This window comes from Lathyrus oleraceus, chromosome 7, assembly GCF_024323335.1.
Source record: "Lathyrus oleraceus cultivar Zhongwan6 chromosome 7, CAAS_Psat_ZW6_1.0, whole genome shotgun sequence".
Lineage (NCBI taxonomy): Eukaryota > Viridiplantae > Streptophyta > Magnoliopsida > Fabales > Fabaceae > Lathyrus > Lathyrus oleraceus.
In genome coordinates this window covers 247,353,490-247,370,475 of record NC_066585.1, presented here as the reverse complement: position 1 = coordinate 247,370,475, position 16,986 = coordinate 247,353,490, and the positions used below count along the sequence as shown (strand labels likewise).

General features: G+C 34.5%; 1 protein-coding gene across 1 annotated transcript; it reads left to right on the top strand.

Moving 5' to 3' along the window:
- Positions 1–1,687: 1,687 nt before the first annotated feature.
- LOC127106930 (senescence-specific cysteine protease SAG39) lies at positions 1,688–2,968 on the top strand. The gene is made up of 2 exons (XM_051044224.1): positions 1,688–2,213; positions 2,314–2,968. The coding sequence occupies exons 1-2, from the start codon at positions 1,772–1,774 to the stop codon at positions 2,904–2,906; spliced, it is 1,035 nt and encodes a 344-aa protein (XP_050900181.1). The 5' UTR covers positions 1,688–1,771; the 3' UTR covers positions 2,907–2,968.
- Positions 2,969–16,986: the final 14,018 nt, after the last annotated feature.

Sequence of the window (16,986 nt, the reverse complement as noted above, 5' to 3'; positions counted from 1 at the left end):
AAAAATCCAAAAACATTCTCCTCTCTTCTATTCTTTCTTTCCCATCTAATAACTTAAAGCCTAAGATTTAAACTAACACTAACGCACACAACTAACCTAATGGTTCCCGTTGAGTACAACGGACGTGAGGGGTGCTAATACCTTCCCCTTGCGTAATCGACTCCCGAACCCTGATTTGGTTGCGACGACCATAATCATTGTCGTTTTGACTCTGATTTGGTTGCGATCCTGATTTAGTAGTAACTTGAATCTCTCCCAGGAGTCATATAGTGACTCAGAGTCTTGTTTCTCAAAATTGACAATCTCAACTCTCCTCTCAGTAAACTGGCTATTGGTAAAAATCGTTCAAAGAACTTATCCTCTAGCTCCTTCCATGTTCAAATGGTTCCTTTTGGAAGGAATAATAACCAATCTTTAGTCCTTCCAATGAGTGAGAAACCAAACAACTGTAACCTTACTTGGTTGTTTGAGACACCATCAGGTTTGCACATTAAAGTTGTTTCGTATAAGCGTGCAAGATGAGCCTGTGGATCTCTGATAGCGTTCCCGTCGAATGGATTGTCTGTTAGACCTGAAAGCACAAAATTTTTAATATCAAAGTTAGAAGGGTCTTCTGGTACAAACCCTCTAGAAACCTGTCCTTCATCAGTCTGTTTGCAATAGTCCCCCATAGCGGGGGGTTGTGGTGCTGCCATGTTATCCTTCTCTTCTGAATCCGAAGAAACTATAGGCTAGGGATGACGACATCGAGGACATCGCGGTGGTTTGTCGGCATTTTGTGGATATGAGGAGATCAAACATAGAGTCTGGATTTTTTTAGGAAGGTAGTCCTCAGTTGACCCTCGTAGAAGACATGATTGTCAAGACAAGGAATGCCTTGCAGTATAGACGGATGAGAAGTCGGGGAATTAGACATACCCAGTAGTTTATGTTTGGTTGTATTATTTTTTTTTTGTATTTTGGGAACAAATTATGTATGGTTGGTACGTTATGATAATTGTATGTCTCTTTTCATAATTGTATAGTATAATTGAAGCAATTAATTTTTGTGTTTTCCTTCTAAATTATGGCCTTAAATGATCTAAAATATGTTGACCTAAAAAAATTATCAAATTTAGGACAATGTAGCGGCTAAGAAAGAATTCATGAGGTGTTACGGATATCCATCTCCGGATACATCCAAATAATATTGGAAGATGTATCTCTGGATCCATTTTTGAAAAATATGAAATGTGCGGCCGAATTACGAAGGACTTATATGATTTAGGTGCATCCGGAGATACGTCTCCGAACAAAATTAATTGCTTCACTCGTGTTGTTGGTCTTCTTCTTCTTCGTTAAGACAATCCGTTTTTCCTTTGGCTTATTGGTTTATAGTTATTAGAACGTAAGACTTCAAGTAGATACCTGTTCATTTTCAAACTATTTTCTCAAAAACAAACGACCGTTCATGCGCAAATTGGTGATTGGCAAACCTTTATTTTTATAATCCTAAATAATAGCAACGGACAAAGTGTCGTTTGGATCAGTTTTTTAGCCAACCTATTCAAACAAAGGTCTCATTCAGAAAATTCTCCCGAATACGTAACTACTTATTTAATATAAATTTGTTTTAAGCTTAAGTTAAAAACTAGAAAGAATGTTACTATTCAATTTCTAAAGTATAAATACCAGAAAGATTATTAAGTATAAGCACCACAAATCTTTCTCACATTTAACTGCTAACTAATCAACTTAAGAAGCAGTTGTTTGTCACACTTGACTAGCTATAATGGCTGCCAAAAATCAAGTATATCATAGTATTGCATTGTTGCTTTTCTCCTTGGGATTGTTGGCTATTCAAGTCACTTCTCGCACTCTTGGAGACAAGTCTATATATGAGAGGCATCAACAATGGATGAGTCACTATGGCAAAGTCTATAAGGATCCTCAAGAAATGGAGAAACGTCTTAAGATATTCACTGAAAATGTAAACTACATTGAAGCATCCAACAATGCTGAAAATAAGAAATCATACAAATTAGGCATTAACCAATTTGCAGACCTCACCAATGAGGAGTTCACAACATCTAGAAACAAGTTCAAAGGACATATGTGCTCCTCAATCACAAGGACAACTACTTTTAAGTATGAAAATATAAGTGTAATTTCATCCTCAGTTGATTGGAGGAAGAAAGGAGCTGTGACGCCAGTGAAGAATCAAGGCCAATGCGGTAAGTGTCTATCTAACAAGTAATGCATTCAATTGAGGTTTATGTGGTAAAAAATTGAATTTTTGTCAAATTCTAGCTAATATAACTTTACCTTTTGTAGGATGTTGTTGGGCCTTTTCTGCTGTTGCGGCAACAGAAGGAATTCATCAGTTGAGTACAGGAAAATTGATCTCTTTATCAGAACAAGAACTTGTTGATTGCGACACAAAAGGTGTGGACCAAGGTTGTGAGGGTGGTCTTATGGATGATGCTTTCAAATTCATCATTCAAAATCATGGACTCAGCACGGAAGCTCAATACCCCTATCAAGGCGTTGATGGAACGTGCAGTGCAAACCAAGCATCCACCCAAGCGGCTACCATTACTGGGTATGAAGATGTCCCGGCAAACAATGAGCAGGCACTACAAAAAGCTGTTGCAAATCAACCAATTTCTGTAGCCATTGATGCTAGTGGATCCGACTTTCAATTTTATAAAAGCGGTGTTTTTACTGGTTCATGTGGAACTGAGCTCGATCACGGTGTCACTGCTGTGGGTTTTGGTATCGATAGTGATGGAAGCAAGTATTGGTTGGTTAAGAACTCATGGGGAGCTGATTGGGGAGAAGAAGGATACATTAGGATGCAAAGGGGAGTCGATGCTGCTGAAGGACTATGTGGCATTGCAATGCAAGCATCTTACCCTACTGCTTAAGTTCCTGACTTGATATTTATGTAAATCAAGCTAAAATGTGAATGACTGTGCATTTATCTGCTATTAGCTACATTTATCAATGTATATTATATACATCTACTTGTGCATTTATAAATACAATGAAATTATTAAAGAGTAAATCTTATTCTCCATTCTTCTTTACATGAAATTACTATGACATCTGCACATGTAGTAACAGCTAGTAACAGAAGATTCAATACCAGAGATTTAGAAGCATCAAGGCAATACCACGTTAACTGTCTATTTCACAAAATTCATGTAAAAACCGAATCAAGTAAGAGCATTGCTAAATAACTGTTGACATCACATTAAGCAGAATATGGAGAACAAACTCTTGGTCATGATTACAGACGGAGAATGCAGTAGCAACAGACTGCGGGACAGCAGTAGCAATAGTTTTGGAAATGCTGCAGAAGCATGATGCAACCGGTTACATAAAGCTGTAATCGATTACAAGCAAAAGAAAATGTAATGTTGATTGTGAGAGAATCATTTCAAAGCAGAGATAAATGGTATTTAGACTCCGGATGTTCTACTCATATGAAGGGGAGGAATGATTGGTTTGTTAAAACTTAAAATCAATCGTGCCATGAAGAACAAAGTGAAGTTCGTGGATGACACCACTTTAGCGGTCGAAGGGATCAATGATGTTTTGATCATCAGAAAGGACAGGGGACATTCCTTGATCAAATATGTGTTATACATTCTAGGAATCAAGTGTAATCTTCTAAGTATTGGTCAACTGCTTGAGAAAGGTTATAAGATTCACATGGAGAACTAAGGCGCTACACGTTATGGATGCAAACGGGTTGTTGGTCCTAAAAGATCTTATGGCTACTAGTAGAACTTTTAAGGTTGATTTGAAGGTTACGGTGTCTTGTTACAGCGGCGAGTCCATAAAAGTGGATATGGCACTATAGGCCTGAGCATCTCAACTTTAGAGATCTCAATTCCTTACAAAAGAACGGGGCTGCCATTGATCAAGATACTAGCTGAAATTAGTGAAAGATGTGTGCAAGTGAAACAACATACAGATGAGTCGACTCATACGCATTATGTATCAATCACACATACATATGTATCGATAAATTGAAGGCATAATTTTTATTTTTAAAAATCCTCCAGTATGTATCGACCCATAGATTTGATGTATCGACCCATAAACTTGTTTTTCATAAATAAAAAGATCAATTCCTTCAATATGTATCGACCCATAGACTTGTTTTTCATTAAAAATCATAATTTTGACTTGTAATAGCGTATCGAACCTAATTTAAGTGTTCTAATATGATAATGCACATCTAGACATAGACAATAAGATCCAATACACACAAATACTAAGTGTCCTAGTTTTGACATCATTCAAAATATTTCTTAAGAGGATAATGCACTCATAGAATTGTGTTAGCTTTTTCTTTCTTTTCTATAAATCTCTTAGCAGATTCTGAACACAAAGTCTAGAATCTGAATCAGAGTTAGTGTTTAGCAATAGATTAATACAATTCAGAGGTAGAAAGGGAAGAAAAAGAGACACAAAAAATTATCCTAGTTCCTCCTACAAATTGAGAATAGTCCAATCCCCTTGCACTTCTAAGTGATTTCACTATAGTCAAAACTGATTACAATTTCTCAAGTACAAAGCAAGAGACTTCTAATGCTCAAACACACAAGCAATAGACTTGAGATGCTCAAGTAGACAAGTAAGAGACTTCAAATTCTCAAGCACACAAGCAAGAGACTTCTTACAATCTAACTTACAAAGAAAATATTATTTGTTTCTTACACTTGATGTATAATCAGAGGTGTAAAAAAAATACAATACAATAAGACTCTTTAAGACTTAAGAATTTCTAGAATATACAAGTGTTAAGAAATTCTAAGTTAAACTTGTGCTTTTTGTTTAACGTAGTAACAACTCTTTTATTGTCAATGGTTCATTATCAATTCTTCAAGTCTTCAGCTCCTTATATAGAGAAATATAAAAGAGTCATTGAAGAGCATAAGTGAGTCTTGGAGAAGCTTGATCAGAGACGTTGGAATATTACTTGATATGATTAATCTCTTTGAAAAGATATTTGAAATTCCTTTGCTTCAAGATCAATTATTCATTGCATTCCAATTTTCTGTGAAGATGTTTGCTTAAATCTTCATGTGATCAGAAGAAGACAAATAACTCTCTGAGTCTAAAAGTGACATGTCAGAGTTTCCTTGATCCTTGTGTTTATTGACTTCAGAATCTGAGAGTGACCTATAAGAGTCTTATTGATCCTTGTGTTGACTGACATCAGAGTCTGAGTCTTCATAGTCTTCAGGTTTTGATCCTTCAAAGTATGAGTCTTTAGAGGTTTACTTTCTTAATAGGTTAACTTCATTCAAAGTCCGAGTCTTTAGAGTCTGGTATTCAGCTTCTGATCTTTCAGAATGTGGATCTTTAGCCTCTATTTGAATGTACATACTCAGTACTAGTACTAGGTTCTCTTCAGAAATTTTAGTCTATGGCCTTGCATACTTGAACATTTGTTAGTATACCCTATTATTCTTATAATACTTTGTTATCATTAAAACCTTAAAGATATGGTACAAACCAATTTTGTTCTAACATATTTCAGATAAAATATTAATAACCAGTGTAACAAAATAATTATAAAAATATTAGTAGCAGTAAATTACCGTAAGTAACGTGCAACTCTTTATCATTTGCTTTGTCTTTCAAACACAATCCTTGCCTAGCTTCGAGTACAGGTAGACCAAACAGGTGGCCTTCAGTTGTACTCATGAATCACCTTCAAGTCGATGAAGTACTTAAGATAGACCACATCGACATAGGTTGCATTTTTGTCCATAAAATGAAATGTGCCAACTAGGAACAAGAGGTAACACCTCAATGTACACTATCAGTGGTACTCAACCTGCATATTATCATACCCTCAAATTTACCCTACCTCCACATCATCCTCTATAACCCTAATTCATGAGCATCCATCCCACACATATCATCTCATATGCATTTTTACTTAATGATCCACAATGTTCCACAAACTAAAGGCATGGTGTTCATCTATGAAGCTCAAGACCCTCTGATCATGTTGAGGTGTGCCCAAGCCACCTTAACCATAATCTCTATCCTCAAGCATCCAACAAGCTTGGAGGATCATTCAAGTCATATCACTCACTCTCCAAACCCAATTTGGATGGTGAGTCCCCTCTAAATACACATGAAGATTCATCTGGTCACCTAAGGACCTTAGCCCTAGCTCTTGACCCACATTGGCTTGTACAAGTCATGGTTCACCTTGAATCTTGACCATGTAATTGAGGACCCCCAAAATCCAAAGTTTGTTCATGCCCAAATCCTTTGAAACATCTCAATACATCCCTTGTATCACCAAACCCTAATTTGTTTGACCATGGTTCTTGATGAAACTTGCGATTCAAGAAACTCTAGTTTGGGTATCCTTTGATCCTTGGCCTTGATTAATTTGATCACCCTATCATACGATCACTCATTCAACACCAATTCAAGACAATTTTAACTATAATTCACCTTTCAAACACTCATTCAATTCATGTTACAAGTCATTGGTTTGGTCATGGTTTTTGGACTTTCAAGGTATTGGATTCACGTATGAACATGAACTAAAATCACTTCACAAAGCTCCAAGCCTCATTTTACATCATGATATGATCATATGAGCTTCAAACATCCATCATTGCACCTTAAAAATTAAGAAATCACAAAGTCACATTTCTAGGTCATGTTCGTTGGTCACATTTTGACAAGAATGACCTATGATTTAGTCCAAAGCCCATAACTTTTTCATCTTGAAAGCTTTTCAACTTTGTTTCAAGGTCTAAGACTTAATTCATTGAGCAAGGACCTCAATTTTTTCATTGGCCAAGCTGGTCCAATGTGCCTAGCATGCCCTAAAACATGACCAAGACCACCACTTTACCACATTGTCATTTCCAAACTACAACTCCTTTTGACCTGATTCCTTTTGCATTTGATCAAGGACACGGAAAGTAACATTTGGTACAAATTTCATGCAAAATGCACGAGCCAGTTTTATTTGGCCTTGGTTCAAAAATTGGAAATTGTCATGATACACATGGCAAACCATGTCAGCCAGAATTTGCAAATTCAATCACCAAGATTTCAGTTCATCCCAATATGATCTCTATTGACTTGTAATATGTTATGCAACATACCAAGGCCCAAATTGAAGTCAACTGTGATGTGGAGAGCTTGCAAATCCTCAAACCTAATGCCATATGAATTTTTAGAATTTCCCCAAAATGGCCAAAGTTCAAATGCATTGCAGACCATTTCATTGCCTTTGTCTGTTCCTATTCGGTGCTAAGAACCAAAACCAAGTGGTTGGTGAAGGAAACTAGCTAAGAACATACCGTTTCCTATCTCCACAAATCCATTTTTCGAGCATGCTCCAAGTCATGTAGGATTTCTGATAAAACCACTTCATTCTCCCTCCACAACCATTCCATCACTTTCCCTATAAATAGGGGAAGGTGTCTCACTCAGAAACCAAACTTTTAAAGCCAGAAATACCCTTGTTGCAAAACCGAGTTCCACCATTGAAAATAGAGATTCAATTTTTAAGTTTCAAAATTTTTCAGTTCAAACCAACCACCCAGAATCCTTCCCTAAGCATCATTGAAACTTTTACAAACACTAACTCACCCTCTCAACACCTCACTTGAGTTGGACTAACTCATCGGAGTTCATACCTAAAACCGATTCAGATCAGGTAGCTACACTCTCACCCTTCACTCAAACAAGTTACCAATCAACTCAAAATCACCCACTGATCACTAACCCCATATTTTGAGTTCTGATTAATCATTATCCATCATTTAATTTTTGTTCTAGGTCAAACTTGTTCTTCTGGTTTTTGGAAAAATACTCCACACTCAAAGCCAATCGATGGCTCATGAGTGTGGAGGGTAGTTCGTTGTTATACATAGGTGTTGATTCCATGTTTAAATCCCATGAAAAACATGTGTTTTTGGATTTTTATTATGAGGTCTCAAGGTTGAAGATATTGACTCTGCACGCGTTTTCAAATTTGAATGTTTGTGTTGGCCACACCTGATTAGACAACTTGCGTGCACTTCTTTTTTCTTATTTTGTTTTATTATTTTATTTCACGGGTGCGTTTTTGAATCACCAAAGGGCACTTAACCCAGTGGATGAGGGATTGATCCCCCATGACCCCAAGGTCAGAGGTTCAACCCTCAATGCATGCATTTGTTCTTTTTTTATTTTCTTTCCCTTTTGTTTTATTTATTTTTACTTTATTTATTTCCCTCTTCATTTGATTTTTTTACCACTCATATTTATTTTTCTAAAAATATTCTCAACACAAACTCATATTATTTTTGCCCCTACTATTTTATTAAGCTTTATATTATTTCATTTGAGCAATTTTTCATTGACTTATGAGGTTTTGGACTTGGGTAGCTAATGAAGTCTATTAGGTCATGATGCTAGATTGATTAGGGATGTTTGAACCTTTTATGCTTCAAACCTACTAATGAATGATCAAGGACTCATTTATGGTACTTTGAATCATGGATAGGTTGCCCCTATATCAACCAACTTTGACCATTTGACACATAGATGAAGATTTGTTTATGCACATATTAACATGTGGTTTCATTTGTTCCATTTTGTTTCTATAGTTATACTAACCCACTAACCATTATTGTTAACTTGTTCATATTGTACATTGATCATTATAACTTCTCTAACTTAATTATTTAATCAAATCATTGACCTTTAACCCTTGAGTTGGTATAGTCTTTCTTTTGTCAAGCTATTTATAAATTGGCTTAAGGTTTGCATAACTTTCATTATTACAAATCGGTTGCAAGTTGATCATTTGATCATCTTCAACATTTTGCATCAGTGATAAGTTATCCCCTGATGCGCCATATTTTGAATCTTTTGACCTAAGGATAGATAATCCTTAAGTGTTGGACTTATACATACTGCTAACCATACTTAAACTTTACTAACTTTGATTACCACTAACCATTGTTATTGTGACTTTATCATTGTTACTTTGTTATTTGCTTGTATATTGTTACTTTGTAATTTAAATTCAAGAACTCATCATCATCATTGTATAAACTCCTCATGCATGTTTGTTATTGTCATTTATCTTTATTATCATCATAAGTTAAAAATAAAAAAAACATGATAAAAATGATAAAACCAAAAAAGATTCATTCCACTTGTAATCAACTTGGACTTAAAGGATCTCATTTAAGACCTTTGCTTGGAGGACCTTTCCATACTTTGTAATACTTTACCTTTGACTTTGGATTCCATCTGTAACTTACATATAGGTTGTAAGAATGACATCATGGCACTACCTTAGGGATACATGTTCGTAAGACCATTATCCTTTGTTAGCTTAGGTCATCTTTGCACACACAAGGCTTTTTCTTGGGTTACCTTACAATGAGACCCTTTACTTTCTTGTTGGTTACTTTGAATATCTGTTACATTACCCAATTTCATAATCAAATAAACAAACCATTGATTCAACGTCAAGCGGAATTTTCTTAATCAAATTCAAATTACATTAAAACTATGATTAGTATTGTGTGTTATGAGCCTTAAGTGACGAAAAATGAGTAAGAATGGAGTTTTCATATCCTTACTCTGATTATTTTGGACATAAGACGTTTGACTTGTTTGTCTAGAATTTTCACCCCCGCCCATAGACTTTAGTGCAATCTAATCACAAACTCTTTTTTCATAAACCCTTCTTCAAGGTAAAAATATTACAATCCATCAAACCTCATTTTTGTGTCTTAGGGCACCATCCCGAAAATTATTTTTCTCAAAGGTAAAATCAACCAACACACAAACATTTTCTAGCATAAACTAATATAGAACATAAATAAAATTATGTTCTATATAAATAATTAAAAATAAAAGATAGAGTAGATAAATAAAAAAATTTATAAAATTTATGTGACTTTTACTTAAAAATAGTAATGAGGTTTATATTAAAAATAATATGAAATTTTCATTTATCTTTCTTTTGTAACATATTTTTTTCTTCTAAATAATAAGATTGATACTTAAAATATTGTAAAAATATAATTACATTTTTATTTTATAACATGATTTTTTTTTCAAAGCTTTTATTAACTTATAAATATAATTATCTTTTTCTTTTGTAACATTATTATAAATAAGCTAAAAAATGATTTTTTTTTTTTTAAAATTATTAATAAAATTAGATTTTAAACCAAGAACACCAAAAATAAATAAAAATGAAAATAGGAAGATCAAAATTATAATTAAGCTAAAAAAATAAATATATAAAGATCAACTCACTAGTTCTTTAGTTTGATCAATGAACCGGTCGGGTCACATCGGTTTTCACTGGGTCAATTACAACTATGGTCTGATAACCTTACCGAACTGCTCTACCCTCTGGTTCACGGTCTAACCAATCCGACTGACCAGAACGGTCTGGGTTTTAAAACATTGTCGATATCACCATCACTTTCGGTTGCCATGCCCTGGTCACATATCTAAGCACTTTAAGATTAGGTTCGTTGTTCGAAAAAGTCTTACCAAGTGCTATCAAGTGGGTTTTCAAGTGCACAAATCTTTCCTGCAAGTCAAATATTGATTCTCCAGGTTGCATTCTGAACAATTCATATTCTTGACATAAATTGTTCAGTCTTGATCTTTTCACTTCAGCGGTTCCTTCATGAGTGACTACTAACATATCTCATATTTTATTTGTCGTTGTTCATTGAGAGACACGAAAGAATTCATCCATGATTAGTGCTACTTGAAGAATATTTTTTGCTTTCTTGTCATAGAAAGCCTTTTTCTTATCATCTTCAGTCCACGAACTTTGGATTTTTGTTGTACCAACATCATTGACGACACTTATCGGAATGAACAAATCATTTCCTATAGCATCCCAAACTACTTTTCCTTGTGCTTCAAGATGTGCTTCCATACATATTTTTAAAAATCAAAATATTCAGCATTAAACAAGGGAGGATTATTGTTGCTACCACCATCTCTAAATACCAGATTTGCGGAAGTCATTTCTAGATCTTAGAAATAGGTTACCATAACCTGCTCTGATGCCAAATATAATATAAAGGAGGAATTAGATTATCTGGTATTATTGATTTTTTCTCGATTATGAATGATAGCAAAGTTGTTCTTATTTTTTTCAGGGTTGTTATGAATGTTAAAGTGCAAAAACTAAAAGCAGATAAATAAAGAACACCAAGATATATCCTGGTTCTCCTTTTCAAACAAGGGTACTCCAGTCCCCTCAAACCTCGTGAGAGATTTTACTATGTTAGAAACATTACAATCGATCCACCTGATTCTCTTAACTTTTTAACACAATCACAAAAGCACACAACCTTTTGATTTTACAACATACAAGAGAAAATACACCACTTTCACTTGAATACAATGACCACTTATACTTTGCGGTCAAACAAAACAAAATTTAATAGATGAAGAATTTTTTGCACTTGAATTAATTATGTAGTAATTAATCTTCCCTTCCAAATATACAACTCACAAGGTATAATACTTTAAGAGCTCAAAATTGAATATGAAACTTTTAATGATGCTGAAAAAATTTATGTTGAAGTTTTACAAAGTTGTTGGCTCAAGAAACTTAGATAAAAATAAGAGAGATTTTAAATATGAATTAATTGGAAGAGATGAATTTGAATTTCAGAAACCACAACTATGTATATTTGAAATGCAAATTTTGGAAGCAGTACAACATCACGAAGCATTATGATGATTCAGGAATGAAGATTGGAAAATGTTGGAATGAAAATGAGTTTTGAAAATCTGGTATTGGTTAAATGGTAACGAATTACCATCATGGCGTAACCGATTACAATTATCAAAAAATTCACGACTATAATTAGTTACAAGTTTTGTGTAACCAATTATAGTTGTTTGAAAAATGTTCAAATTCAGCTTATAACATCATAGTTTCTTTCCAAATCATTTCAAAACATGTATGGATGATTAGATATGAAAAATGCAATTTCTTATGAGCTTCTAAAGTATTATACAAAACATAATTGTAATTTATACCTTATGCTCAAGATCAATTCATCTATGTCCAATGTTGTTGAAGATTTCTTGAGTACCAAGTTTTGTCATAAACGACTTCTTTGAAACTTTGAGCTTTTTCCTTCTTGGATAATGCATTTGAGCTAGACTCTTTGTCTTCATCAAAATACAAAACAATGGTAGAAATTTGTCTTCAAATTCATGTGTACAACTCGTGGGCCGCTTGTTTGGTCTACTTGCACCCGAAGTTGGGCGAGGATTGTCTTTGGACGAAAAAGCAATTGACATGAAGTTGCACGTTGTTTACGGTAATTTATTATTAATAATATTTTCATAATTATTTCGTTACACTTGTTATTAATATTTTATCTAAACCATTTTCGGGGATGGATCATCTCCCACTTTTCTCGCATCTCTGGGTGGGAATTTGTGCTTACCTACATTGAGGATTGGCCACATGTTGCCGCTTTTGCACCGTACAAAGGGAATAATATGATCGAGTCATTTCATGTGTATCTTGACCGTTGATTCGCTGTAGCGTGCGGGTCAAGACAAGTGTTTTTCAAAAACGTAGTACGACGACAATTTTAACTCGGATATCGTTCTCACAAGGATTCTTGATTATTATTATCCAAAGATAAATCGAATTAAGGGGGGATTATTTGGTTTGGTGATCGATTAAGAAAAAGTGATTATTAAAAGAAATTCTTGAAATAAGCTGTTATGAAATAAGTGATTATGAAATAATTCAATCTACCAATTCAGTTCCTACTATCATCGATTAATATAATTTTAATACCCTAAGCGGATTGTCTATTCCTAATTGGATACAAACTCAATGACAAGCGCGGTGAAGTTTGTGAGATGTATGATCCTATTGTCCGAATTAAGCAAACAGGATAAGTTTTCATGGATTAAGCAAACATGATTGATCAAACACAAAAACGAATTAAGCAAACGTGACGTGCATATGTTAGGATCATATAATCAACCAAATTGAATCAGTATATTTCATGCAATCGAATTAAGCATATAAGAACACAAAATATCATTGAAAGGAATTAAACTAAAATTAACATTATAATAATCTCAAGTTTTGGAACCTGAATTACGACAGATCGAACCAGAGGGATTAGTTCTCCATGGAATTCGTACAAACTTTCAAATTTTCGTGAATAGTGATACCCTGTACTGTTTTCGGCTGCTTAGGTTATAGGAAAAGTAGAATAAACCTAATTTGGTCAAAACATAACCCAGACCCAAACTAAATAACTCAACACAAAATATAAATCTAGTGCTGAAGGCTTCAACGGATTTTCCAACCATTCTACAGTCCGAATTAGCTTCTAACTTCTTCATGAAAGTTATAGCTCTTTCTCTTAGTTTTCCAACGACTGGTAGCACGCCTCGATTCGATACTCCTAGCTCCAGTTATGAATTTATTCGTGCAGACTACTAATGCTGAAAATAAACTGCGAAAAACAAATAAGTGTAAAAATAAGATAAATTATAAAAACACATTAAAAGGGAAAAATAATCAAACTAAAACATGGAAATGCATAAGTATAAATATAGAAGAATATGCATCAAAATACACTGATCAAATTCCCCCACACTTTCACTTTTGCACTCCGAGCAAAATTTAAAATAAAACAAAGAAAACACAAACACATCATTAGTTACTCATCCTAGGCTACAAGTCTTCTTCGGTTAAGTTTGCATCGATAGGTACTAATCTTCACACTAAGGATATCTAGGAACACTAATCCACAATTTTGCAGTCGTAAACCTCTTGAATACACAAATCAACTCGAATCATGTTATTATGTTAAAGTCTAACTTACTCATCCTTCTTTTTGCTCTTTTTCATTCAGGCGCAATCACATTAAGCCTGTTATCTCCACACACCCATAGCAAGGTGACCGGTTAGTGACTCTGATCCTTTTTGTACATGATTCTAGTACTTACGTGGCATAACCCTTTGCTTACTCAGTTGTAGTTGCGGGGGATCGGACCGTAATCCGCCCTACCAAGTTCAGCACCAGAAACCGCTGAACCAACTGACAATGAGTCTTATTTTCAATTTTGTTTTGAAGGTTCTACATCCGTTGGGTTAAGTGACCGGGTGAGGGTCACCAAACTTAGAAGGTGCATTCCCTTTTCTTTCTCTTTTTTTTTCTTTTTCGGAATACTCACTTATATTCATCAGTTTCCCTGCGTAGAGTGTGTGTGAGATGGTGCTGACTGCTGAAATAAATTACTCAAGAGCTGTCAGAGAGTGAGAATTTAAGGCTAAAACATAATAAGAATTCGAATCAATTTCCATATGCAGGAGACTTACGGTGTTAAGACGATACCGATCTTGTGAATTTTTCCCAAGTCTCCGCAAACTAATCTCAAATTAGTCGGTCTATAGCCTAAAACATTCAAGAAGATGCATTTTTTTATTTTTTTATGAATGAAAACAAACAAAACACTGACAAAAACAAGGAAAACAAACGAAACAAACGATTTCCCTCCCCCACACTTAAAATAAACATTGCCCTCAATGAAAATACATTACTAATAAAGTAGAGAGTGTCATACCCCAATTTTGTCCGGGCATATTTAAATTTTTGTAAAATCGATTTCATTTTTAATTTGCATCATATGCACAGCATGACATGCATTCCATCATGAATAATAACTAAAATATCAGTCAGAATAAATTTATTGAAAATACAGACAAATCGATTGAATCTTTCCTCAAGTACGGAGAAAATCAGCAGATAAAAAGTTTCAAAATTAAAATTGCAGACGTCAGTATTATTAATCTACGGTTCATGTAGTTTAACCTGGTGTGCTCGTTGTATTTTTCAGCGGCTGTTTCAGTTGCATTTTGACCCGCCTGAGCCTTTTAACCGGTGCAAACTTATTTCAGAATTTGAAGAAACGCTGTATTTTTTCAATAAGTATATTTTGTGCTGATCATTTTAATGCATCCGATTTAATTTTTTGAGCAAATTTTCGCCACACTTTTATTTATTTCCAGTCATTTTATTTTTATTCTTTCACCAAAATGTTCAAAAGAAATAAATAGAAATTTCCATGTTCTCATTTTATTTTTATCATATGTATTTAGAAAGTTGATTTTTATTTGATTTGGTTTATTTAAATTTGTTTTAAATCAATTAAATCATCTAGAAGGGCACTGTAGATATTTTGAATTATTTGTGTTTCTTTGATTCAATCTTGACCATTGATTTAAATTAATCAAAGGTCTAAGTTTGCAATCCATGTAAATATTGTTATTCAATCAAAAATTAAATAAGTTACTAATAAAAAATGTCAAAAATGAAAGTACCACTCCTTCCATACACTCGGTGTCAGCCAGACAGCTAATAAATTACCCATTCTTATCTCATGGGATTTTTTTTGCTAAAAAGAAGGGAAAATCTCCAAATCAAGAGATGACAGGTAGCCACCCCAACGGTCTCCATTAGCTCTCAATGGCTCTCTCTGGTCATTAGAAGACAAAGAAGAAGAAACTCTTAAAAAAAGAAACAGAATACTCTCCTTAAGATCACTGCTCTCTCTCTCTCTCAGAAGGGGGGAACAAAAATCCACATTCTGACACCACCATAATCACTCACCATCCCACCGGAAAATCCAAACACATCTTCATCCAAACAACCTTTGCCGACGGAAACCCAAATCTCCTCCTTCTTCTCCTTCATCATCCATCACCGACGAACCAACCTTGAAATAGCCGCGATCCAAAACTCCCATCGCTAACAACCGGAACATCTCCTCCGCGACGCCACACCAACACAACCGTCATAGCCACCAACACATCCACATAACGACAACATAAATTGCGCCCACCTCTTTACCGTCACCGCCTTTCACACCGGCGAATTCAAAACTCCCTCAGTTGTAAACCTCCGACGCACCTTCATCCCTTTTCGACGCTGACATCTTTTATCAACAACTCAGAACCTCATCGCGAGACGCAACCCCTTCCTCCACACGGAAGATCAAACTCCGACAAACGAAGTCGTCCAGTTTCGATAACGAAAACACCGCCACGGAACGCATAATGACGCTCGGTTGAGAGGTTCTATCACGATTAAAGGTTTTCAGCTGCTATTAGGATTCATTCTTGTCAAACATTTCGGCATGTCGGTAATAATTCAACCTTAAATTTTCTCGTATGTCTTTTGTTACATTTAAAGCTTGAACGTCAGTTATCATATTGGCATACTTTATTTTAATACACCATTGAAATAGGTGGCTTGGATGAGTTCGTTTTTGATTACAGTGATTTATTGTTGAGAGGTTTTGATAATAAACTTGTCATGTTTCTTGCCATTTTCCTTGTTTCTGTTAGAATTCTAGTCAGTTTTTCACATTTCGTTTTCAATTCGATTGTCGGTTATGTATTTGTCTCTGGTTGCCTAAGGTTTATAATGAACACTACAGTTAAATCATGCTCTGATCGATCCAGTAATGATTCATGTCGTTGCCTTGACCTTGCACTGCTTATTGTTGTGTTTAAAATTTTGGTTTCATTTTTGTATCATTTTGTTTTCATTCGGAACAGATTCGTCTTATAATACCAACGAGATGTTGTTGTTCTATCTTACTTAGTGTGCATAATTTTTTTTATTATTTAAAAAAAAGGTATCTTTCTTTCTTGATGTTAGAGATTTTATAAAAATGGATTTGTTCTCTCTGGTGTTAGAAAGGTCAAAACCTATTTAATGTTTGTAAATCTCTTGTTAAACTAAAAATCTGGACGGTTGAATGTGCATGAACGTCTTATTTCATTATTTCATCTTTGTTTTACTTCTTGTTAGTTTGATGGTATTGTTTGACAAATCCAGATTTCTTTTTTTTGGATAAAAAGTATTGGGCTAAAGGATAATAGAATGAAGCCCATTTGTTAGATCTTATTTATACCACTTGCTT

Coding starts and splice junctions, on each gene's coding strand:
- LOC127106930 (XM_051044224.1), top strand. CDS start 1,772: ATGGCTGCCAAAAATCAAGTATATCATAGTATTGCATTGTTGCTTTTC. Junction 2,214..2,313: donor GAAGAATCAAGGCCAATGCG/GTAAGTGTCTAT, acceptor TACCTTTTGTAG/GATGTTGTTGGGCCTTTTCT.